Consider the following 27098-nt stretch of genomic DNA (forward strand, 5'->3'; position numbering starts at 1 on the left):
GGTCTTTTACCCCTTTAGGTTGGGGCAGCCACAGTCCTTTAGCTCTGTTTCGCCGAATTCTTCTTTCTCGAGCCCTGATTTCCTAGTTACACCTTTTAAGCTTTTTACCTTTTGTCTCCTTCCTTCGCAGTTCATCATGCAAAAACAAGACGCGTCCCGGCACGGTTTTCAGCCTAGCTTCCAACATTTCGCCACGCAGGCCATCCACGTGGGCCAGGAACCGGAGCAATGGAACTCCCGCGCGGTGGTACCCCCCATCTCGCTGTCCACCACGTTCAAGCAAGGGACACCTGGCCAGCACTCGGTGAGCTGGGGCTGTTTCTGTTGCTGTCCTGGCAGGGCTGGGTAGGAAAGAGCAATGGCTTATCAATTTAATATGCATGCCTGTAATTGATGAGTTTTACAAATGAGGAAAGCACCTGACAAGTCTACACTCGTTTCTACACTGCAGTCATTGCAGTTCTCTGTGGATTAGCAGGTCTAGTGCTTGTGTTTTGTAGATTTGAGTTGACATTCTTGTAATTTTGGACAAAATTTTAATTTGGAAAATGAATCATAACTTCTTTGATTAGCTTTAGCAGAATGGTTAATAATCTAGTAAGAAGTCAGCTTAAAAAGGTAATAACTAGTATTAAGATCGTTCCCAGTTGCTGAGTTATTAGATACAGAGTATCTACAGTATGCAGGGCTGGGGATATGGCCTAGTGGCAAGAGTGCTTGCCTCATATACATAAGGCCCTGGGTTCGATTCCCCAGCACCACGTATACAGAAAATGGCCAGAAGTGGCGCTGTGGCTCAAGTGGCAGAGTGCTAGCCTTGAGCAAGAAGAAGCCAGGGACAGTGCTCAGGCCCTGAGTCTAAGCCCCAGGACTGGCCAAAAAAAAACAAAAACAAAAACAAAAAACAAATACAGTATGCCTAATCTATTTTACATATTAATAGTATTATATGCAGTTGTTACTACTAATATTCTGTTCAGTCTGTATCTGATCATAACAGCAGACTCAAACTTATCACTGGTAGAGCTGAGTTACAAATCTCCTGTACAATGTACTGTACACTACAATGCTAGTAACTTTTTAAAAAATCAGTTATGGGGCCTGAACACTGCTATCCCTGATCTTGTCAGCTTGTCCGCTCAAGGTTAGTGCCCTACCACTTGAGCCACAGGAGTGCTTCCTGTTTTCTGTGGTTAATTGGAAATAACAGTCTCACAGCCTTTCCTGCTGGGGTTGGCATTGAACCCCAATCCTCAGATCTCTACCTCCAGAGAATAGCTAGGATTACAAGCATGAGCCATCAGCACTGGCTGCTGGTAACAATTTAATCAATTTGTGTCACTTACTTATGAACCATGGCTTAGTGATTAAGAACGCAAGTCATACAGTTCAAGCTCATGAGTTTGAACAATGTCATCATCCTTTCTGAGGTGGGTAACCTTGAGGAAGTTATTGAACTTATCCAAACCACAAGTTGATTGTACATACATAGGGTAATAATAGTATATAGCACATATATTGTTGATGCTTGTAAAACTGTATGGTACACAGTGATTATTCAGGGAGTTCCATTTGGTCATTACAACACCTAGGTTAGAGGGTAGGACAGTTTACTCTTTTATAGAAAAGGAACTGACCCAGACTCATGCATAGATGGCTTTTATGAAGATGAAAAAGACTTCTTTATTTAATCACCTAGCTTTTGTCTTGGAATATTTAATAGTTGCTGAGTCTCAGATCAAATTCATTAAATAAACTTTGTAGCTACCAAACCATTGATTATGCTTCCAAAACCACTTCAGTGTGTTATGTAAATTAAAAAAATATTCTTAAAGATTTAGCCCTCTGTTTTGTGTGATAGACTTCTAACAATGTTTCCACACATTGGCAAGGATATCACCAGCTACTGCATTTTGGAGTACAAATTTGTAGACAATCACATCTCCAAGCTCGTAGCTTCTTCCTGGTATAAATTTACTAGATGTATGACTCTCTCACTATGGAACTTACTGTACACCTGTCAGGTATGACATGCATAATGAGAGGTTTTCAGAAAGCAAGAAGGGACGAGTTATCCACAATATTCTGCTTAGTACCTTTAAACAATACCAGGTAAAAGCATAAAGGGAATTTGAAGAGTTGAATGAGAACTTTCTAATTCTTTGGTTCCATTTGAAAAACCATTGAATGTCAGAGGCAATTTGCCACTGAAGTGTGGTGCTTTTCCTCTCATTAGTGAATATTTATAGAAACATGGGGTTCCTTTTTGTGGCTACTGTCACAAAACTTTAAGCTTTCTTTAGATTTGGACTAGTGGGTACAACTACAAGTAACACTAGGAAGGTGGTGTTGGAGAAGTGGGGGCGGGGGGAACATCCCCAAGTCCTATACACTCTGCTCAGTGTGTCCAAAATGAGGAAACAACACAACAAAACTTAGAAATTACTATTACTAATACTGGGTGCTCTAGAATTTGAAACAATGGTGTAAATAATGCTGTGTTTTCTTATGTACTGTATGAATCAGGGGAGAAAATTATAAGACTTTCTTCTTTTTCTTTTCTTTCTTGTGTGTGTGTGCATGTACACACGTGTGTGCACACTCACACACGCGAGCCTGTCCTTGGCTTCAACTCAGGACCTGGACACTGTCTCTGAGCTTGTTTTTTTTTACTCAAGGCTAGCATTCTACAACTTGAGCCACAGCTCCTCTGTTAGTTTTGTTTTTGTTTTTTGTTTTTGTTTTTGTTTTTGTTTTTGGTGGTTAATTGGGGAAAAGAGTCTCGGGGACTTTCCTGCTCTGGCTGGCTTCAAACTTCCATCCTCAAAGCTCTGTCATCGAGTTGCTAGGATTACAGGTCTGAGCCTCTAGTGCCTAGCTTAATACTTTTAATTAATGCTCACATCCCAAAATTGAACTTCTGGATCTGAGATCCCTGCAGGTAACATAATATTTGCCTTCATTTTCTTTCTTTCTTTTTTTTTTTTGCCATTCCTGGGCCTTGAACTCAGGGCCTGAGCACTGTCCCTGGCTTCTTTTTGCTCAAGGCTAGCACTCTGCCACTTGAGTCACAGTGCCATTTTGGCCATTTTCTATATATGTGGTGCTGGGGAATCGAACCCTGGGCTTCATGAATACGAGACAAGCACTCTACCACTAGGCCATACTCCCAGCCCTGCCTTCATTTTCTTGAAAGCAGATCATGAGGTTCAATAAAATGACAGCGGTTTTAGATACTGTGGTATTATAGTGGAAAAAGAAACAATGCAAATATTTAGAAAATATTACATGGAGGAGCTATGCCAAGAATTACGTTCTATTTTTGGAACCTCTTCTAATTTTTTTCCTTTTTTCTGGTTCTAAGCTTGAACTCAGGAACTAGGTGCTGCCCCTAATCTTTTTTTGGATTGATGCTAGTGTTCTGCTACCTAAGCTGCTTCACTTCTGTTTTTTGGTAGTTAATTGGAGATAAGAATCTTATGGACTTCCCTGCCCTGGCTGGCTCTGAACCATGATGCTCAGATCTCAGCCTACTACTTACTAGTAGTTAGGATTACAAGCATAAGCCACCAGGGCCCAGCTTGGAACCACTTCTGTTGGGTAAATCTGTTTCTAACTTGCATCCCTGTTTCTTAGGAAATGAAATACAGGTTAGAGTGAAATCACTCTGAGGGTTCATATTAATTCTCTTTTTCTAGTTGCTCCAGAATAATAGGTAAAGTTGAGCCTAACATAATTTTATTTATTTATTTATTTACTTATTTATTTATTTTTGCCAGTCCTGGGGCTTAACTTGGGGCCTCAACACTGTCCCTGGCTTCTTTTGCTCAAGGCTAGCAACTCTACCAATTGAGCCACAGTGCCCACTTCCGGCTTTTTCTGTTTATGTGGTATTGAGGAATGGAATCCAGGGCTTTGTGCATGCTAGGCAAGCATTCTACCACTAAGCCACATTTTCAGCCTGAGCCTAACATATTAACAATACAGTACTGGTATTAAAAATTTCTATTTGGGCCAGGTGCCAGTGGGCAATCCTAGTTACTCAGGGGCTAAGATCTGAGGATCGCGACTTAAAGCCAGCCCGGGCAAGAAAGCCCATGATGCTTATCCCCAATTAACCACCAGACAACTAGAAGTGGCCCTGTGGCTCAAGTGGCAGAGCCCTAGACTTGAGCTGAAATGCTCAGGGACAGTGCCCATGCACAGTTCAAGCCCCAGAAACCACCAAAAAAAAGTCCTTTGCCTGGTGGTTATCAGGTGCCAGGAAATGAGCAGAGACGGTACATATCTTATCCTCACACCACAGTTTTATGAACTAGGTAACTGTAATTTCCTCCCATGGTACCGATAATTGAGATTACTCTTGGAAGTATTACTTACCTAGACACCATCTGCTCATATGTGGTAGATACATAATTCTATCTCAGTTTGGCAACCATCAGAGCCTCTCTATGTCACCACAGAGACAATTCTGTCATAACTCTTGCTAATGCTAAAACACAGCCTGACTGGTTTTGATTGCTTGGGTTGAACACGTAGTTGTGGAGTTATATTCATTAAAACTATGATTAAAAACGTAATGACCTTAGATGAGCTCTTACTTTATTTCTTCAGGGATTTGAATACAGCCGTTCTGGAAATCCCACTAGAAATTGCTTGGAAAAAGCTGTGGCAGCACTGGATGGAGCTAAGTATAGTAAGTGACTCACATTTCACAACTGAGCTCTTTAAATGTACAGAGACCATCACAGAGGCACAGAATGTAGAACTAGAAAGAAATATGATATTTTCTGGCTTAAAACTCTTGTTTTAGTAAGACTTGGACTCTTTGACCAGGATATTTCAATGGGTCTAATATACACATGTGGAATCATCAGGTAGAAATAAATATGTATAACAGCAAAATGCCAATATTTATTATCTAGTATTCATGGACTACACTTTTCATCTAAAGCTGTTGGTATAGTTTTAAAAATACAGTTTATAACTTTAGTTATGAAGATATAAGCTTTCTTATATTCTGGTTCATTCACTTGATAATTTGTGCCTGAGAGTAGCACTATGGACATTTGCAAAAACCAGTCATCCTTGATAATGTGCTCTCAGAGTCTAGAAATTATTAACTCCTTGGACCTTCTATTGTTCCTATTGTTTGTTTTTATTGTTCCTATTGTTTGTTCATGCTGGTAAGTTGTCTTTGAAGTTTTCATATAGATGATAGTGGATAAGGGCAGAATAATGAGTAGAAAATAAAAGTCCACATGTGCATATATACATACATATTATTTTAAAGCTATCTTATTCTTGAATGAGAATGGAGGTTTGTTATAACCGTAATAAGGAGACCTAGAAACTCAACAATGATGGCTGGTTCAACAGTGATTAGCTGGCAGTGCATGGCACAAAGTAAACAAGTATATACTATAGGTATTTTTTTTTTGTTTTCTTTGCTTCAAGTGTTTCATTTTGGCTTACTCTTGCTTGATTTTTATATTAGGTTTGGCCTTTGCTTCTGGTCTAGCAGCTGCTGTGACAATTACTCATCTTTTAAAAGCAGGAGACCAAATTATTTGCATGGATGATGTGTATGGTGGTAGGTAACCTCTTTCATTCGTGTGTTGGCTGATATTTGAAATATAATAATCTGAGCTTTGAATTAAATCAACAATATTGCTCTATTTCTGATCATTTATTTTCTTTGAAAGATGTGACAGGCTCAAGAGAAGTGTTAAAAAGTAAGTCCTGGGCTCTGAAAGTGCTGACAAGAGATTGTTTAGTATTGACTGTATCACGTAAAACTACAAGAATGAGAATATAGACCTTCTGATCTTTCTTTATTCTTTTTCTTTTTTCTTTCTTTTTTTTTGCCAGTCCTGGGCCTTGGACTCAGGGCCTGAGCACTGTCCCTGGCTTCTTTTTTGCTCAATGATAGCACTCTGCCACTTGAGCCACTTCTGGCCTTTTCTATATATGTGGTGCTGGGGAATTGAACCCAGGGCTTCATGTATACAAGATGAGCACTTTTTACCACTAGGTCATATTCCCAGCCCGAGGATATAGGCCTTCATCCACTTTCAAACATATTCTGCTATATTGAAGATAGTGTGTAGAGAGAATATATTCTATACTAATTTTATTTTTTTGTATTGGTCCTGCTTCTTGAACTCAGGGCCTGGGCGCTGTCTTTGAGCTTTTGTGCTCAAGGCTAGAGTTCTACCACTTGAGCCACAGCTCTACTTCTGGCTTTTTGATGCTGGATTAGAGATAAATGTGTTACAAGCTTTTCTGCCTGGGCTGGCTTCCAACTTGGCTTCTCAGATCTCAGCCTTCTGAGTAGCTAAGACTACAGATATGAGCCATCAATCAGCACCTGACTACTTTAATCCTTTTGATTATATATAAAATACATATATGTATGTATTTATATATTGCATATTACATATAATGTATATAATATAATATACAGTAAATGTAATATGTATTAAATATATACATACATGACCCTGTATGTGTTTATATATTTTAGGTGTAAGACCTGCATATAAGAGTGTACATGTGACCTTTCTCTTTCTGAGCCTGGCTTCACTCCATATGATAAGTGTTGGGAAAATGGAGGAGAACAGAAAAGGAATAGGCCGGACTGATCAACAACAGTTTATTGAGGAACAGCGGGATTGGAAGTTGTGCAAGGGGTGAATTTGGGACAAGGCTTATATGGGGTCTGAGCAATTAGGCAGGTTATTGAAAGCACCACTTGGTCTAAGAAGTTGGAGTTTTTCCATTTGTCCCACAAAGGGTTGTCTACAGCTGGGCCTAGGTGAGATGTCCTGCCTGCATATCAAAACAGTTTCCCATAGAGATTTTGCCTGGTGCCTGCATGTCAAAGCAGGTTTACATATTGAGGTTCATGCCTGTTGTCTGTATGGGCCTGAGGAAATTGGGTATGGGGGTCAATCCTTCAATAAGAACAAACTTTTCTTAATATAATGTTCTTTTCTTACTATTTTAAGTGTTGTAATGAGCACACATTTCTTAATACAATATTCTTTTTATTTTATCTGATTCTCTTCTGCCTCAGGTATGAACAGATACTTCAGGAAGGTGGCAGCTGAATTTGGATTAAAGATTTCTTTTGTGGACTGTACCAAAACCAAATTGCTAGAAGAGGCAATTACACCAGAAACCAAGGTATCTTACTAATATATAGTTTAGACTGTGATACCTTGTTTTCATCATTTCTGTGTACTGGAGGACATAATTCAAATCTGAATAAAATTTTTGTTAGAATCTGTAGAAATAGAATTACCTACATATAGGCTGATATCTCATAGGCATTACAAATTATTGATTATGAATTCATACAAGAATTTCTGAGTGAATTCTTATGCTGGTTTTGCATAATAGTTGATCTATTGTTTTGTTTTTAAACAAACTCTGAATTGTGTGTGTGTGTGTGTGTGTGTGTGTGTGTGTGTGTGTGTGTGTGCCAGCACTAGAGCGTGAGTTCAGGGCTTGGGCACTGTTCTTTAGCTTTTTCACTGGAGGCTGACTCTTTATCTCTTGAGCCACTTGATTTCTGATCTCTTGATGTTTGATCAGACAGAAGAGTCTTTTCTGCATATGCTGTCTTTGAACTACAACATTCAGATCTTAGTCTCCTGACAGATAAGAGAACAAACAAGACAAATAATACAAAAAATTACCCCAGGGCTGGGAATGTGGCTTAGTGTTAGAGTGTTTGCCTTGCATGCATGAAGCCCTGGGTTCAATTCCTCAGTACCACATAAACAGATAATGCTGGAAGTGATGCTGTGGCTTAAGTGGTAGATTGCTAACCTTGTGCAAAAGCAGCTAAGGGACAGTGCCCAGGCCCTGAGTTCAAGCCCCAGGAATGGCAACCCCCCCCCAATCCCAAACCTCTTGCTTCCATTTCCTGGAATTCATTCTGATCAATATTATTTTATAGGATCAGATGCACAGAAGCATTGCACCTTTGTGTTCTTCCCCTAAGAGTATCGTTCTTTGGTCTCACTGTTTGAATGTTTAGAGTTCTGTGTAATTTATAATGTCTAGGAATATTTTAGCTATAGCTTTCCCATATGAGAAAGAATATGCACCATTGTTTGTCTATCTGAGCTTGGTTTACTTCACTTAACATGATTTGTTCTAGATCCATCTATTTCCCTGAAAATGACATAATATTATTTTTCCTAATAGCTGTGTAAAATTCTGTTGTATAGAAGTAAGTATAACATATTTTTGACCCATTCATCGATTGTAGGGCCTTTGGACTTTTTCCATAACTTGGCTACCTTGAATAATACAGCAATGAACATGGATTTGTGTGTCTTTATGGTTTCCTGGTTTGTGGTATTTTGGGTAGATACTCAGGAATGATATGGCTGGGTTATAGAAAAAAATCTATCTTTAGATTATTGAGGAACCTGTAGACCACTGTCAAGAGTGATTGTACTAGTTCATATTCCCAATAACTGTGCAATAGACTTCCTTTTGCCCAACATAGCTGCCACCATTTTTGGTTGGCCAATCTAACTGGGGTGAGATGGATTTGCATTTCCTTTATGGTCAAGGATGCTGAGCATTTCCTCATGAGTTTCTTTGCCATTCTTACATGTGGTAGGATATAGTCTTATACTATCTATTTTGTTTGTGTGTTTGTTTATTTATTTATTACCAGTCCTGGGGCTTGGCCTCAGCACCTGAATACTTTCCTTGGCTTCTTTTTTGCTCAAGGCTAGCACTCTACTTCTTGAGCCATAGCGCCCCATCTCGCCTTTTCTGTTTATGTGGTGCTGAGGAATCAAACACAGGGATTCATGCATGCTAGGCAAGCACTCTACCCCTTAGCTACTTTCCCAGCCCCTACATTTATTTTTGAGAACAAAAATTTCTGACTGAACTATGACTTTGGAATACTGTCTTTTTTATGGAAAATAATTATGATGATTAACTGGCATTTTTCTGCTTAGATTATCTCATTGACCAGTGTAATAGCTCTATCAGGTAAATGTTGCCTACTCTCAATATTCAGGTGAAGAAATGAAGGAAGGTAAAAGATAATTTACTTAGCTATGATGTTTCAGAAATATGAGGAGTGGAGAGAATTTTGCAAGTTAATTGTCCATATGTTTTGATAATATAGTGTAAAAGCCTCCTAGGTTGTTAGAAATATGAGATGTGCTGGCTGCTGGTGGCTCACATTGGTAATCCTAGCTTCTCAAGATGATGAGATCTGGGATCATGTTTTGAAGCCTGCCTGGGAAGCCAAATCTGAGAGGCTCTTATCTCCATCCAATTAGCCAGTAAAAGCTGGATATGGAGGTGGGGGGTGAGTCAAATGGGAGAGTACCGCCTTAAGTGGACAAGGCTAAGCAAGAGGAGGAGGTCCTGAGTTCAAGCCCCAATACAGAGAGAGAGAGAGAGAGAGAGAGAGAGAGAGAGAGAGAGAGAGAGAGAGAGAGAGAGAGAGAAAGAAGAGAGAGAGAGAGAGAGAGAGAGAGAGAGAGAGAGACTTTGTGCAGTTTTATTTGTTCGTGTAGTTTTACAGACTGTTGTTATTTGTTGAATTGTTGTAGCTTGTTTGGATTGAAACCCCCACAAACCCTAGCTTGAAGGTGGTTGACATTGAAGCTTGTGCACATATTGCCCATAAGCATGGAGACATTATTTTGGCTGTGGATAACTCTTTTATGTCTCCATATTTCCAGGTAAATGATACTAATACTTTTGTTTGTTCTTTAGTATGATTTATATACTATACGAGATATGTAGAATTAAGAAATGAATGAGCTGCGGGCTGGGGATATAGCCTAGTGGCAAGAGTGCCTGCCTCGGATACACGAGGCCCTAGGTTCGATTCCCCAGCACCACATATACAGAAAACGGCCAGAAGCGGCGCTGTGTGGCTCAAGTGGCGGAGTGCTAGCCTTGAGCGGGAAGAAGCCAGGGACAGTGCTCAGGCCCTGAGTCCAAGGCCCAGGACTGGCAAAAAAAAAAAAAAAAAAAAGAAAAAGAAATGAATGAGCTGGGAATCTGTGGCTCATGGCTGTAATCCTAGCCACCCAGGAAGCTGATATTTGAGGATTGCAGTTCAAAGCCAGCCTGGACAGGAAAGTCTGTGAGACTCTTATCTCCAATTAGCTTCCTGAGAAGCTAGGATTACAGTCGTGAGCCACCTTCTCCTGGCTCCTCATAAGGTTTTAATAAGAATGGTTAGATGCTTATATAATTTACTTTGTGTTTAATGAGTCATAATATGCCAAAATCTCTGCTGTAGGTGACAAGGGTAGATGCCACTCAGCAACCTGCTATAAAGAAACAGGTTTCAGAGATGTATTGACTTGATCATGGAACTTGTAACTTCAATTCCATACTAGATTCATAGTTTGTTTGTTTTTTCCATTTACTAACTTATTTATTTGTTTGTTGGTTGGTTGGTTGGCTAGTGTGGGGCTTGAATGTGGGGCCTGGGCTCTGTCCCTGAGTTCTTTGCTTAAAGCTAGTGCCTTAAAGCCAGAGGGCCATTTCCAGTTTTCTGATGGTTCATTGAAGATAAGAGGCTCACAGCCTTTCCTGGTTGGGCTGACTTTGAACCATGATCCTCAGACCTCAGCCTGCTAAATAGCTAGGAACATAGGTGTGAGCCACCAGCTCCCGGCTCATAGATTTATTTTTATATGAATTTCTTGGGTGGAAGTGAAGGAGTAAATAATATCAAGCATGCTGGAATTTTTTTTTGCAAAGTAGTGTTGATGAAAACAGCAATGAAGTTGATTAGTAAAAATTTGATAATCAAGAATTTAAATGAATGATGAAATTTTTGTGTGTTTCAGCGACCTTTGGCTCTGGGAGCTGATATTTGTATGTGTTCTGCAACAAAATACATGAATGGTAAGATGCACACTGTCTACATAGAATCTTCTTCTTCCATGATGAATGGAAAACTATACAAAGCTTGGCATTTTATCTCATTTTCTTCCTCTATTGTATAGGATTCACCTGTGACTCCTGTGGAAAAAATTTTTAATTGCAATTTGATTAAATATTTGAATTCATTTATAGTAGACAGAATGATGTTCCTTCAGGATTCATAAAAAGGACTCAAGTTTACTATAAAGATTATCCTTTTATTTAGTGATTTTAATTTTACTGTTTTATGTATAGTATTACTTCTGTCAAGCAGAATCACTTACTTAAAATGATTTTCTAAGACTTTTTCTTAATTAGTTCCCTCCACCCCAAAATATGAAATGAAGAAAAAACTTTTAATGTATTTTTACCTTCTATGTCAGGGATGGAACCCAGGGCTTTGGGCATGCTAGGCAAATACTCTACCATTGAACCACATCTCAACCCCTCTCAATGTTTTCTTTGTTTTAGGCCACAGTGATGTTGTCATGGGCTTAGTGTCTGTTAATTCTGAAGACCTCCATGACAGGCTTCGCTTCTTGCAGAACGGTAAGTAAAAAGCCTAGATTTTCTTTCATGCCACCAGTGTGTCCATGTGAAATCGGTATCTGCATAAATGTTATAAAACATTAAGGGAGTAGAAAGTTCTGACTTTTGAAGGAACAGAACAAATAGTGATAAAAGACTACAGTTTATATGGCATAAGAAACTCAATGACATGAAACAAGCAGTGAATTCTGTTAACCTATCAATGTTAATTTTTTTTTGTGGTACTGGAGTTTGAACTCAGAACCTCAGGCTTGCTAAATTGGGGCTCTACCATTGAGTCACACCTCTTTCTCTGCTTTTGATGCTTAATTTGGAGAAGGAGTTTGGTGAACTTTTCTGCTGAGCCTGATTTTAAACTTTCATCATCCAAATCTCCACTTCCTGAGCTAAGCTTTTATTGATGTCTAGTTTTCTGTAGTCATTCTTTTTTGTTTTTGGTGCTGGTCCTAGGGCTTGAATGTGGGGCCTGTGTGCTGTCCCTGAGCATTTTGAATCAAAGCTAGAACCCTATCCCTTGAGCCACAGCTCCACTTCTGGCTTTTTGATAGTTAATTGGAGATGAGAGTCTTGTAGACTTTCTTTCCTAGACTGGCATCGAACCATGATCCTCAGATCTCAGCCTCTTGAGTATTACAGATGTTAACCACGTGTTCCTGACCTTTCATATTAATATCACTGACCATTTTTCTAAGCCTAAATAAATTATTAGTTTTAAGATTTACTAAATTTTCTTGTGTGTGCTGGTACTGGACTTGAACTCAGGGCTCTACTTCTAACTTTTTACTGGTTAGAAATAAGTTTCATGCATTTTTGTTCCTGGGCTGGCTTTAAACAAGATACTCAGATCTCAGCCTCCTGAGTAGCTAGGATGACAGGCATGAGCCACTGGCACTCAGCTTAATACACCTTATTTTCTTTGTGCATACCTGGCAAGCACGCCATCCTTTCTGTTTATTTTTTTCTTTATTATCAAAGTGAAGTACAGAGGGGTTACTGTTTCATATGTAAGGCAATGAGTACATTTCTTGTACTCCCCCCCACCTTTCCTTCTTGTTACCTCCCCCCCCATTTTCCCCCACCTCTCCCCTCCCTCTTGCCCTCTACTCCCATGAGTTGTACAGTTGCTTACACCAAATGGTTTTATAAGTATTGCTTTTGGAATGGTTTGTCTTTTTATCCTTTGTCTCTCAATTTTGATATTCCCTTTCCCTTCCTCAGTTCTAATATACATATGTACAGTATCCAGGGTACTAAGATCAGATACAGTGATAGCAGGGGTAAAACCACAGGAAGAATATGAGAGAGAAAAAAAAGAAAAAGAAAAAATAGGGTACTGTTTCACATGGCGTGTTGAAAATAATTACAATAATGATATACCACTTATTTCTATAACATGGAGTTCATTTCACTTAGCATCACCTTATGTGTTCATATTGGTATAGCTATTGCACTATTGTGATCTTCTGCTATGACTAACCTAAACATGTACTCATTATTCCCTATGAGGGAAATCATAGCATCCCTGTTTCTTTGGGTCTGGCTCACTTGGCTTAGTGTGATTTTTTTTTTTCCCAAGTCCTTCCATATCCTTGTGAATGGGGCAGTGTCGTTCTTTCTGATAGAGGCATAGAATTCCATTGTGTATAATTCTTGATCCACTACTCTCTTGAGGGGCATCTGGGTTGGTTTCATATTTTAGCAATGACAAATTGTGCTGTGATTATTTGAAATACTGGTTTTCATAAAGTATATGTTTTATACCTGGAATTTGGTTTAATTTTAAATAGTACTCAAGGTGTATAAATTTGTATTTTTAAGTAGGTATCTGGTAGGAACATACTCTTTTTAAGCTATATATCCTGGTAGCACGTAAACCATTTTTTTCTTTTTTTCTTGTTTAATAAAGGTGATCTACACAGGGGTTTTTCATAAGTGAGCTAATGAGTGATTTCTTTTGGGACAATGTCACCCTGACTTTTGTTCTCTACTAGCCTCTCTGTCCTGTCCCCACCCATAAATTGTATAGTTCATTTTCAACATAGTGTCTAGTTAGTGCCTCTTCTGCATTTGTTCACCCTTTGTCCCACGATTTCTGTCCCCCCACCCCACCAAGACTGAAAAGAAACAAAACAAAACAAAAAGAACAAACACGAAAACTACAACAAACAAAAACCCCATTTCAATTTCCTGGAATTCATTTGCATGTAAAATCCTAAACTGCTTTACCCAAAAGTTAGAAATCTAGTAGAATGTTCAGTAGTTATTATAATTGACCTGCTGTGTTCTCTGTGTATTGTTATAATTTTTCAAAGAAGGGTAAGGTTAAGCAATGGGCAGTATGTCATGTCACTGAACTCATACAAAGACTAATTACTTCATAATTGAAAATTTCATACTATTGTGGGAAAAGTATTTTTTTGTATGTGTGCTCTTGGGGTTGGAACTCAGGATTTTGTGCATCCTCGACAGGTGTTCTACCACTTGGGCCACTTCATCAGCTCTAGATGTTTACTTTGTTTACAAGATTCTTATTTTAGAGCACTGTTGTCTAATTGGGTTTCAGGATTGATTTCATATATCAGCTTGCCTCCTGAAACTAAAGCATTGAGCCTCACTGTCACTGTCATGTGTTATGAAAAGAAGAATCAGAGAGAATTTTCTGGGCTCCACTATGCTTTCAAACTAACCCAGGATGTTTTTATTTCTCAGCTATTGGAACCGTTCCATCTCCCATTGACTGTTACCTCTGTAATCGTGGTCTGAAGACACTAGAACTTCGAATGGAGAAGCATTTCAAAAATGGAATGGCTGTGGCCCGGTTCCTGGAAGCTAATCCCCGGGTAGAAAAGGTTATTTATCCTGGTATGATGCTCTAATGTCTAAGAATATGTACATATATCACAACTTTAAGGGTTATCCTAGGCATTTGTTCATGTAATTTGTAAACTATGTACTTTCATATGTCTATGTTTATTATTATTGTTTATTATTTCAGTGTCAGACTGTGGTAGGTCTGGCAAAAGGTGACATTGTGGCTGTTCCATTGTATTCCCAATAGTAATATGGGTACTTGGACGTTAAAAAACATTGTCTTGATTGAGTATGATAGTGCATATCTATAATCCCAGCACTTAGAAGACAGAGGCAGAAGGAATTTGAGTTGGAGGCCAGCCTGAGTTAGAAAACAAAACTCCATTTCTCACAAAACCAATCCAAACCAAATGAAATATTAGCCTTACATAGTAGATGATCTAGTGGTGGTGTTTAGCTGTAAGAGGTTTATACAAACCCAATCCAAGACTGCAGCACTGTCCTTGAGAGTTGACTTGTTTATAATTTCTTTCTTTCTTCCTTTTTCTTTTTGTTTTTAAATTTTCGTTTGTCTTTTCCAATGTTGGGGCTTGAAAACAGGGCCTGGGAACTGTCCCTGAGATTCTTTAGCTCAAGGCTAGAACTCTAGCACTTGAGCCACAGCACCACTTCCATCTTTTTCTGTTTATGTAGTACTGAGGAATTGAACCCAGGGCTTCATGCATGCTAGGCAAGCATCTACCACTGAGCCACATTCTCAACCCTCTTTCTTTCTTCTTCTTTCTTTTTTTTTTTTTTTTTCCAGTTCTGGGGCTTGATCCCTGCCCGGGCACTCTCCCTGAGCTTCTTTTGCTCAAGGCTAGCTCTCTACCACTTGAACCACAGCACGATTTCTGACTTTTTCTGTTTATGTGGTACTGAGGAATAGAACCCAGGGCTTCATGCATGCCGGGCAAGCTCTCCACCACTAAGCTACATTCCTAGACCTATAGAGGATCTTTTTGGGGGATACAGGTGGCAGGGGTGGGGCTTGAATTTAGGTGCTGGGCACTGTCCCTGAGCTCTTTTGCTCAGAGCTAGTACTCTACCACTTTGAACGACAGCTCCACTTCCATGTTTATAATCTTGTCAGTCTAATATTCAGCATAACTCTATCTTTAATTTGAGGTGTTTGTCCCATTTAAATTTGGTTCTTAGGTACCAAATCCCCCCTCAAATTCTTACTTCTTTGCTGTTGTTGTTGGTCTTGGGGCTTGAATTGAGGGCTGAGGTGGTGTCTCTGAGCTGTTTTGCTGAAGGGTAGAACACTCCCACTTTGAGCTACAGTGCCACGCCAGGTTTTCTGGTGTTTAACTGGAGATAAGTGTCTCACGGGCTTTCTTACCTGAGCTGGCTTCTAATTCAATTCTGAGATGTCAGTCTCCTGAGTCACTAGGATGACAGGTGTGAGCCATCAATGCCTGGTTCAAATTCTTTCTTTTTATTTCAGTTTGGTGAAGGAAATGCTTATGTGGAGTTTAGCAAGTTATGTTACTCTTTGAGTTACTTTGCCAATCGTGTGTGTGTGTGTGTGTGTGTGTGTGTGTGTGTGTGTGTGTGTGTGTATGTATTTGAACTCAGGGCTTCACATACTACCTTAGCTTTTCAGCTCATTCAAGGCTAGCATGGTACGCCTTGAGCTGTAAGCTTCCACTTTGAGCTTTTTTTTCTGGTTAACTGGACATATGAATCTCTTGGATATGTTGACCTGGGCTGGCTTTGAACCTAGATCCTAGATCATAGCCCTTTAAGTAACTAGAATTATAGGAATGAGCCAGCATTTATTTTTAAGTGCTTTTAGAACATTTCAAGGTATCTATCCATGTTGTCTTGAGTATACAGGATAGTAAAGACTGCAAAGTATTAGGCTGGCTTGGGCCAGCCATCAGCTGTGGAACAGGCTGGGTCATCTTGCTTCTGCTTCCAAAGTGATAGGATTATAGGCACATATTACTATGCCTGGCAAAATTTGTGGCTCTTTTTGTACAATTTTTCATAGTATGGTCACTTTTTGAACATATACATACATACATACATACATACATACATACATACATACATACATACTACTGTGTTATAGCAAGATTATTTCTAGACCTTTAGCCTTGTGTAGGAGAATACTGTTGGTTTTTTTGTTGTTGTTGTTTTGTTTTTTGCCAGTCCTGGGCTTGAACTCAGGGCCTGAATACTGTCTCTGGCTTCTTTTTACTCAAGGCTTGTACTCTACCACTTGAGCCACAGTGCCACTTCTGGCTTTTTCTATATATATGTTGCTGAGGAATCGCAGGGCTTCATGTATACAAGGTGTCTACTTTACAACTAGGTCACATTCCTAGCCCTGTTTTTTTTTAATGCATTAAATGTCTACAAAGAAAATAAATAAATAAAATGGGGTTGATTCTTAAACGACTGTGTCAAGGTCATCAGATCAGCGTAGGTAGAAATAGATAAGATTAAATGTCTTCCACATAGTTTAGTAAAGAGCTGTAGATTGGTGTATATCTTGGGTGGAGGGAGAAGCATCTTCAACTATGTCCTGAAAATTGTGCAGCATTTGTTACAAAGATATGGGTAAGGCATTCCAGACTCATTCAATTCAGGTATACTGATTACCAACTATTTTAATAGGAATCTGAGCCCAATATTAATGAAGGAAATGAACTTGTGCTCATGGAACTAGTCTGATGCATAGGACATAATAAGCAAGAAATTACAGAAGGATGTAAATTAACAAAAGAGGAGTCTATGTTAACGTGCTAGCATGTGCAAAGGCCCTTCAAGAGAAGGGAGCTCAGTGCTTCTGGTGGGAAGGATACTGGTATATCGAGAGAGGAAGAATGATAACTAAGTATAACTTAAAAAGGTGGTCAGATGTTGCTGGCTACACCTGTAATCCTAGATTGGAGGATCCAGGTTCAAAGCCAGCCCAGGCACAAAAGTCCAAGAGATTCTCATCTCCCATTAACTAGCAAAAAGTCAGAAGTGGAGATGGAGTTCAAGTGGTTGAGTAAAAAGTCAAGAAAGAGCATAAACCCCTAGAGTGAGGCCCTAGTACCAACACACACACACACACACACACACACACACACACACACACACACAGAATAAAATAAATAAATAAATAAATAAAACTGGAAAGTAAACAGGGACTATCATAAAAGTCCGCAGTGGTCATGCCATTAACCTCATATTAGGTTCCTTTGCAGGTTACATAACCATATATACATAGTTTCCTCCTCCCTCCAATTGCATGTTTGATGTGAAAATAGCCTTTCCCTGTCCCTTGTGATTATAGGGCTGCCCTCTCATCCGCAGCATGAGTTGGCCAAGCGTCAGTGCACAGGTTGCCCTGGGATGATCAGCTTTTACATTAAGGGCACTCTTCAACATGCCAAGGTTTTCTTCAAGAACTTGAAGGTAAATTTTCAAAGCAGCTTTTTAAATTGTGGGGTCAGACCTCTTTACCTCTCACTGTAGGCTTCATTACCTTCAGGTTGGACCCATAGATTTCATCATGAAAGCATTAGGTTCAAAATGATGCAAACTGGCATGGCAGAGCAGCAGACATCTGAGTACGTTTCTTTGCTTAGCTTTCCATGCTCTGCAATTGGTTTGAGAAGGACATGAGGGCTGGGAATATGGCCTAGTGGTAAAGTGCTCGCCTCATATGCATGAAGCCCAGGGTTCCATTCTTCAGCACCACACATATAGAAAAAGCTGGAAGTGGCGCTGTGGCTCACGTAGTAGAGTGCTAGCCTTGAGCAAAAAGAAGGAAGGACAGTGCTCAGGCCCTGAGTCCAAGCCCCAGGACTGGCAAAAAAAAAAAAAAAAAAAAAAAAAAATCAGATAAGGACATCATCTTGTCAGGCATAGGTTTGAAAGATTTCTTAAAAAAAAAAAATACTTTTTCAAAGGAAGGTGCGGGACCTCACAATCCTGTGCAGTGTAGTACACAAAGCTGCTTTGAAGTCCTTCTTACAAATGGCTTTCTAAACCCTGCACCTCCCAGCCTGCCTCAGGTGAAGAGTGAAGAACTATATTCAGAAGAGAATGCCTAGCAGTGAAGGAAGAAAGGCCATTGTCTTAGTTGTCAAAAGGCAGGAAGCTCTCAGTAGTCCTGAATGAGAGGCCTGTAGAACACCAGAGACTGTGCTTATTGGACCTCATGGAGGAGACAAGAGTTAAATATGATAGCCATTAAGACTATATCAAAGTGAGATATAATCAAAGCTCTCTTTCTGTCTCAGATCTGTCCTCTCCTAAAATTAGGAAGACAGTTTAAATTTAATATAGCTATATGAATAATTTTTTAATGTTTTATAAAATGGAATGAAGCATAGTTGCACACACTTGTAGTCCTAACTAATGGGAGACTGAAGCAGGATTACTTGACTCCATCAGTTGGAGACAAGCCTGGGCAAAATATCAAGACCCTATCTCCAAAACAAAACAAAATAAAACAAAACAAAAAACCCGGTGCTGGTGGTTCACGCTTGTAATCATAGCTACTCAGGAGGCTAAGATGTGAGGATCACTGTTCAAAGCACTCCAGGGCAGTAAAGTCTATGAGACTCTTATCTCCAGTTAATCACAGAAAAGGCTGGACGTGCTGCTGTGGTTCAAGTGGTAGAGCACTAGCCTTGGAAAAAATTTGCTCAGGGACAGCTCGCAGAGCTCAACCCAGGACCAGAAAAAAAAAAGGGCAAAATTCTAGGGTACTATATCATATTAGTCTAGTTCATGAGTTTATGTTACTATTACAAAATATCTACAGTTGGATACATTTGTCTATTATCATTACTATCCCATACCTTATCATTTTGGTGTCTGGTGAGGGTCTAGTACCAGATAGCAGTGCACGTGGGAATGAGCAAGGGCTACCAGGGTCTGACCTGCTCTTGGAGCAGTTCACTCTCATGAGAACTCAAGAACTAACCAACCTCCCCCTAGACCTTCTTTTTTTTTTTTTTTTTTTTTTTTTTTGCCAGTCCTGGAGCTTGGACTCAGGGCCTGAGCACTGTCCCTGGCTTCTTTTTGCTCAAGGCGAGCACTCTACCACTTGAGCCACAGTGCCACTTCTGACCATTTTCTATATATGTGGTGCTGGGGAATCGAACCCGGGGCTTCATGTATACGAGGCAAGCACTCTTGCCACTAGGCCATATTCCCAGCCCCCTAGACCTTCTTTTAACGACCTAATCTTTAGTTGGTCGCTGGTGGCTCTAGCCTGTCATCCTAGCTACTCAAGAGGCTCAGGTCTGAGAATCACAGTTCAAAGTCAGCCTGGGCAGAAAAGACTGTAAGACTTTTTTCCAAAATGGAAGTGGAGGGGTGGGTCTAGTTGTAATGCACCCGTTTTCAGTATAAAAACCAAATGATTGCACAAGGCCCTGAATTCAAACTTCATCTCGCGCTCCCCCTCCCTTTCTCCCTCCCCCCTCTCTTATACACACACACACACATACACACACACACACACACATGCACACACACACCCCACTATCATCCAGAAGATCAGGCAGGCCACCAACTATAGCTTATATAGAGCTAGTTAGGTTGCAGTGGTGATGGTTAGAGGGTTTAAGCTGCATGGTATTGGAGCTGGTGAAGGTCCCCTGTCTGCATCACAGTGTGGCAGAAAATGAAATGGAAAAACTGGCTACATGCAGAAGAGGCATGAATTGGCAAGGAGTCAAGATACCAGAAGGGCTCCAACTTTGTATTCATAACACCTACCGTCTTTCTTGGACATTAATACAAGAAACCTGACTTATTCCTAGTAGACTACCACAAAACTATTCACCATGATAATGCTCATTCTCTAAACTTCACTTCTAAAGGCTTCCCTAACACTACCTGCAGGAAGCCCAGCTTCTGGAAGACAGAAGCACTTTGGGGGACAGACTATAGGTAATACTAAATATAAAACTGTTCTTTTTTTTTTTTCCTTCCTACTCTAGTTGGAATTACAGTGACATAAGAGATTCACTTTCGTCATCTTTTTGTGTTCTACATGTTTAGGTATAGCATGTATATGGGAAATTTTCATTATAGACTTTGGTCTTTTTTCCCCCTCTGAGTTTCTTGATTAACATTAATTTGTAATTGGAGCCATTTTCTATTCCTTCAATCCCAGGACTATTTTGTTAAAACCATTTAGTTTTAATCAGGTGCTGCAGCAGGGCATCAGTGGCTCACGTCTATAATCCTAGCTACTGAGGAAGTTGAAATCTGAAGGCTGTAGTTCAAAGCTAACCTGGGGAGAAAAGTCCGTGAGACTCATATCTCTAATAAAACTACTCAGAAAAAGCTGGAAATGGTGAGTGGCTCAGTAGTAGAGTGCTAGCCTTGAGCACAAAGAGGCTCAGGGTCTGAGTTCAAGCCCAGGACCAGCAAGAGGGTAATATATATATATATGTATATACATATACATAATAATATATTATATATTATATAATAATATATACATAATAATACATGATTATGTATACGTATACATAATTATGTATACGTATACATAATAATACATAATTATGTATACATATACATAATAATACATTATATATACATATATATACATAATAATCAGGCACTGGTAGCTCACTCCTGTAATCCTACCTACTCAGTATGCTGAGATCTAAGGATAACAGTTCAAAGCCAGCCTGGACAGGAAAGGCTATATGAGACTCTTATTTCCAATTATCCTGCAAAAAGCCAAAAATGGGGCTGTGCTAAAGTTGTAGAGCCATAGACTTAAGCCTAGGAATATTGCTAAGCCCAAGGGTTGGTGGCGCTGTGTATGCGCGTACACATTTGTGTGTATGTACACACACACACACACACACACACACACACACACACAATTTTTTTTTTGGCCAGTCCTGGGCCTTGAACTCAGGGCCTGAGCACTGACCCTGGCTTCTTTTTGCTCAAGGTAGCACTCTGCCACTTGAGCCAAGCGCCACTTCTGGCGGTTTTCTGTATATGTGGTGCTGGGGAATTGAACCCAGGGCTTTATGTATATGAGGCAAGCAATCTTGCCACTAGGCCATATCCCCAGCCCCAGATTTTAGTATTTTTATTTTAGTGGAAATCCTAAATTTGTTTTTTCTTTGCAAGTTGTTTACTCTGGCTGAGAGCTTGGGAGGATATGAAAGTCTCGCTGAGCTTCCGTAAGTATCTATATTTGTCTCTTCTTTGTATTTTTGGTCTAGATTGAGACTTGAACTTGCTTTCTGATGCTTGGTTTTCCTCATTTGCTGGCACTTAACCACCTGAGACAGGCTACTAAAGGTGTACCTTTAGTATTTTTCATTTCTAATGAACTCTTCCTTTTCTGTATTTTCCCTCCACTCCCCTCCATCATGTTGCGCAGGTTCATCCCACATTCCTGTGTTCATGTGATTCTTCCACTTCAGCTTCCTAAGTCTAGAATATAGGCCGGTGTCATCACACCCACCTTTCAGTCTTACATTAGTTTTACTGATTGTCTCAAAAGGAAATATGACAAAATTGGGCTATAACTGAAGTTATTTCACAATAAAAACTATGACATGAGGTGACTGACTGATCAGAATGCACTGTAACCCATTCAGGATGGAGATCCTGTTGATGTAAGTGGTGGTTACTTATTCGTCAGCTGTACCGTACCAAATGGTGTTTCCTTCCCTTTTCTGGTTGAAGGAAGTTCCAGCTGTAATTACATTCTAGGATGTCTGCCCTCTGCCTCATTGCAACCTGTCCTATGTCATCTGGCCTTGTAAGGAAGCCTGGGAAAGCTGTTTTCATGGCTCTTTGGGAAATAAGAAAATATGTCTCTGGTGAATGTCCTCTATGCCCTGGTGGTGAGAGAAGAACCATACTAGATACTGCCAAATCTTTGTAGGATAAATATTTCATGGCTGCATGTAGTCTGCAAAGTACTTCCAAACTCTTAATTTTGCGTTCTAGACTGCTCACTATCTGATCCAGTCAGTTCATCTGTTTTATAAATCACCAGAAGACAAAACAGGAAGCAACATAAGGTCAAGCAGTTTATTTTATAGACAAGCAAATAAGGATCCAAAAGGCTTAGCAGATTCACTCAAATGTCACACAGAATATGTTGGCACTTTTACTCTTGAGGCTTTAAGTACACCAAAAAGTGACAGGAGATGAAAGCAGCCCAGATCCAGATTTGAGATGTGTTTGTGCCATTTATTCAACTATTAAACTTCACTTTTAAAAATGGGATTAACAATTAAAGTATTGATGATTGTTTATTACCTGTCCCACCTAGCATTTGTGAACTGTAGGTGGCTCTGACCATATATTGTACTTATACTAGGATAGTTCAACAACATTACCTAATATTTTTTAACTGTTCTAAGTACACACTTTTTGTTTCTTCGTTTGGTTTAATTTTCTTACTCATCTATGTAACCTCTACATCTTAGAATCATTGTATTGAATAATGTCAGGGATGTTGGGGGATATTTCCTGCCTTCTCACAATAGTTTGTAGTTCTAGGATAGTCAAACAATCTCATAGAGTTAAAATATAATCCATGGTGTCCAAATAATGATTTGAAATAGTTCAGACAATACTATTTTCATGTCTTTCAAGATTCCTGCTAGGAAATTTGGCTGCACAAGAGGGCACACGGAGCATATGAAATTGTTTTGTTTTTCACAGTAATGAAATGTGTATAGCTTTAGGGCTCCTTCCTTAAAAATAGATGTGTCCTGATTTATTTAGTGCTTTGGTGTAAAGTTTGTTGGCCATCAGACATCCAGTGTAGGCTATAATGCCGATGCCAGTGGAGGAGTGAATTTAGGTCAGGACGTAGTATCTGTTCTGTCAGCCTTCATTCTGCACCTCCCATCTCTGTTGTAAATCATCCAAGAACTTCAGTAGGAAGGGAGGAAGCAGAGCCAATGTACTAGGTTAAGTTTCATGGACTAACTCCATGACCTCCTAAATGTTACTATCATTTCTAGATCTTAATTTCCTAGCTCATTGGATTGTTTTGAGAACATAGGGCAAAAATCCTAAGCTAATACTTTGGTTTATACTAAGTTAACATAAAAGTTTACTGCTGTGAATTACTATTTATTAGGCATCTAGTACATTCCAGTACTTGTAAATACTTCAACATCTTCCATCCTTCCTCTACTTTCTTTCTCTCTTTCTCTTTCTCCTTCCTTCCTTTCCCTCCTTTGCTGGCTCCTTCCCTCCTTCCCTCCCTCCTTCTCTTTCTTTCTTTCTTTCTTTCTTTCTTTCTTTCTTTCTTTCTTTCTTTCTTTCTTTCTTTCTTTCTTTCTTTCTTTCTCTCTCCTTCCTTCTTCCTTCCTTCCTTCCTTCCTTCCTTCCTCTCTCCCTCCCTCCCTCCCTCCCTCCCTCCCTCCCTCCCTCCCTCTCTCTTTCTTCCTCTCTTCTTCTTAGTTTCCCTCTGTCTCTCTCGCTCTCTTTCTATCCTTCTTTGTATGGACCTGTCTATTCCTACATTTCTTTAATCAGTACCTGTAACAACTTTTAAGCAACTTATCCAATTCCTTTCAATCATTTTTGCCTTTATTTTATAGTTCCCATTTTTCTATAAGTTTTGTCTCTGTGGGGTGTCAGTTCTGGAGGCTACAAGCACTCTACCTCTTTCTCGGGAGCCAATCTGCCGCAAAATAGAGACTTCCAGAGACCATGCGCCCAAGACCAAGGTTCATCAGATTCCATGTCTGGCAAGGGGTTTGCCTGCCTCATAAATATACTCTTTGCTGAGTTCCCACATGATGGAACTTATCTAATTTTTGAATAATGAAATAATATACACAAATCACCCAGTAGGTTGCCTGCCCGTTGATAGTTACACAATCAGTACCACCTATTCTTACTTCAGATAAAGTGACAAACACTCAGAGCAGGTGACTTTCATGAGGCTACAAGCCCATATGTGCAGGGAGCAAGATGCATATCCAAGTTTATTGATCTGTGAGGCCTAAGTTCTTATTTCTCCATGTGTACTCCCCTTTGAGGAATTAAGACCCTGCCAGGGCAGAACGATTTTTAGGAGAGTTTTATGTATAAAAACTTCATAAGACTGACAAGCAAGATTTCTACCCATTTACTCAGACCATAACTAAAGGGATTTTTCCCTCCCTTGAGACTGAAGCGAGCTTGGAGAATGTGGCTTAGCCCTGATTTCACTGGTGGTATGTGGTAAGAGGATGAGCATTAGTGGTGGAAATATGTGCATTGGAGCTACAATGGACTCCAAATACATCACTCCTTATGTGGCCTCAATCTGCAAAGCTGTCTCTCTTCTAAACTTTGGGAGTTCTTTTTGTCCATACTTATTTGATATCCTATGTAGGTTATTTTTCCTTGAAAATAGCCAGGCTCTAGCTTTTACTTCATTATACAAGGGAGAGAAAAGACTTCATTGTTGTTAATGTCCTAATCTTTACTACAATACCTGATACATAATAGTGGTGCACTTAAAAAAAAAAAGCGAATCTATTGTATTGTTATTATAGAAGTGATGTAGAGAGGGGTTACAATTATATGAGTCAGTATATATACTTTTGTAAGGTGTCCTTTGTTCTAGTGGTGTCCTTTTTCTTTCTTTTCTTTCTTTTTTTTTCCAGCCTTGGGGCTTTAACTCAGGGCCTGAGCACTGTCCCTGGCTTCCTTTTGCTCAAGACTAGTACTCTATCACTTGCGCTATAGCACTACTTCTGGCTTTTTCTGTTTATGTGGTGCTGAGGAATTGAACCCAGGGCTTCATGCATGCTAGGCAAGCACTCTACTGCTAAGATATATTCCCAGCCCTAGTGGTGTACTACTTTTAAACGTATTGTTAATGCTAAGTTTCTAGTTCAAGGCCTCTACATTGCGGCTTATAAGTGGATTCTTTTTTTTTTTTTTGCCAGTCCTGGTCCTTGGACTCGGGGCCTGAGCACTGTCCCTGGCTTCTTTTTCCTCTATAAGTGGATTCTTGATACTTCATGGTTGTTAATGGTGGTCCCATTTGTCCCAGAAGGGGAAATTCTAGAGTAATTCATTGATTCAGATTAAATTAGTTCCATGAGCTCTTGGTCCAACAGGCATTTTTTAAGCATATGTCCAGCATCCTGGTCATTTTGTTTCAGACCAAAGCCTCATTTAGTGAGATAATTAAATGTACAATCTGTTCCTCCTGGTAACTAAGTGCCTCTGGTAGCTAAATGCCTGTTTTTTACATATTATTATTGAATAGTATAACTAGGTTTTAAAAATTGTGACTTTCCCTTAAAATTGTGATTAGAAGAGATAACTTTTCATTTTTCCTTTTACTTTTCTCCTCCTCTTCCTCCTCCTCCTCCTCCTCCTTCTCTTCCTCCTCTTCTTTTTCTTCTCCTCCTCCTCCTCCTCCTTTTTCTTTTTGTTTTGTTTAAGAGTCTCACTACATAGTCCTAGCTGGCCTTGATCTCAATCCTATGCCTTAACTTCCCAAGGGTTGAGATTCCAGGTATATGTTATCATAGTTTGTTGGTAATTCCTTTTTTTCTTTTTTTTTGCCAGTCCTGGGGCTTGAACTCAGGGCCTGAGCTCTGCCACTGAGCCTCTGTGTTCTCAAAGCTAGTGCTCCCTCACTTGATTCACAGTGCCACTTCTGGCTTTTCTGAGTAGTTTATTGTAGATAGGAGTCTCATGGATTTTTTTCTGCCTGGGCTGGTTTTGAACTGCAATCCTTAGATTTTAAACTCCTGAGTAGCTAGTATTACAGGCACCAGCCACAGGTGCCCAGCCCAAATATTTCTTCCTGTGGAAAATTATAAGCGCATTAAAAATTGATATTTGGAGTAGAAAAAAATGGAAGTTCATTATGATACATGAGATAGACATATGCTTCCAATGACACAATATAGAGATCAACATTTATTTGTATCTTCTTCCAGGGCACTCATGACCCATGCATCAGTGCCTAAGAATGACAGAGATATTCTTGGAATTAGTGACACACTGATTCGACTCTCTGTGGGCTTAGAAGATGAAAAAGACCTGTTGGACGAACTCGATCGAGCTTTGAAGGCAGCAGTAAGTTGTGTGTGTGTGTCTGTGTGTGTGTCTGTGTGTCTGTGTGTATACATGTGTGTACATGCATGTGTGCATGGCTGCCTACATATGTTTAACCTTTAAGAAGGGAGTAACTATGTTTGTACAGTGGTCTCACTGTGAACTCTAAAGGTTTTGCTTTCCTACAATAGACATGGTGGATAAATGTGCAGGAAACTCAAAATGTAGATTTTAAGGGTGGAAGTATTCTGATGAGGGAAATGAAGTCTTTACTTTGAGGTTTGATATTGTATTTTTCTTGTGCATTGTCTATAGCATCCTTAAGTGAAGATTACTACTAGCAATCCATAAGCAGTGTTAATTGCTGCTTCTCAAGATGACTGGAAGCTTCTGAACAATTGAAGGGACCACCAATGAGCCTTTGCAGAATTTTCAAATGAGAATTTGAAGGCACTGTACAACTTTTGACAACTATAATGGTATAGGGATCTTCCCCGATGAAAAGTTCCTTTATGTTTTATTGTAACAGATCAATTCTGTTAGTGTCTTTTTTTTGTTGTTGTTAATTTTCTTATACCTGTGAGATTTGTGGTGCTTTCTGGGATCATGTTGTTTTCATAGCATAAGGTTTATTTTGATTATGTTCTCAGTATATGGCTAATTCATCTTTGTTTTGTGTGAAGTCGAATTATGAAATGAGTTGTCTTTAACTGAGTGATTTTTTGTATGTTATTGAAAAA

At 39.5% G+C, this 27098-nt stretch overlaps 1 protein-coding gene across 2 annotated transcripts; it reads left to right on the plus strand.

Moving 5' to 3' along the window:
• Positions 1–27098, plus strand: LOC125355295 (cystathionine gamma-lyase). Of its 2 annotated transcripts, XM_048351578.1 has the most exons (12): positions 1–304; positions 4615–4696; positions 5498–5593; positions 7079–7188; positions 9597–9728; positions 10854–10911; positions 11401–11478; positions 14188–14340; positions 17624–17745; positions 21448–21500; positions 26241–26379; positions 26674–27098. In XM_048351578.1, exons 1-12 carry the CDS (start codon positions 137–139, stop codon positions 26680–26682), a joined length of 1200 nt encoding a protein of 399 aa, XP_048207535.1. In that variant the 5' UTR covers positions 1–136; the 3' UTR covers positions 26683–27098. The 2 variants fall into 2 exon arrangements, with proteins under 2 accessions (XP_048207535.1, XP_048207536.1); XM_048351579.1 differs by lacking the exons at positions 21448–21500; positions 26241–26379; positions 26674–27098 and adding exons at positions 23910–23913; positions 24812–24854 and having other exon boundaries at positions 17624–17773.

Source organism: Perognathus longimembris, chromosome 7, assembly GCF_023159225.1.
Source record: "Perognathus longimembris pacificus isolate PPM17 chromosome 7, ASM2315922v1, whole genome shotgun sequence".
NCBI lineage: Eukaryota > Metazoa > Chordata > Mammalia > Rodentia > Heteromyidae > Perognathus > Perognathus longimembris.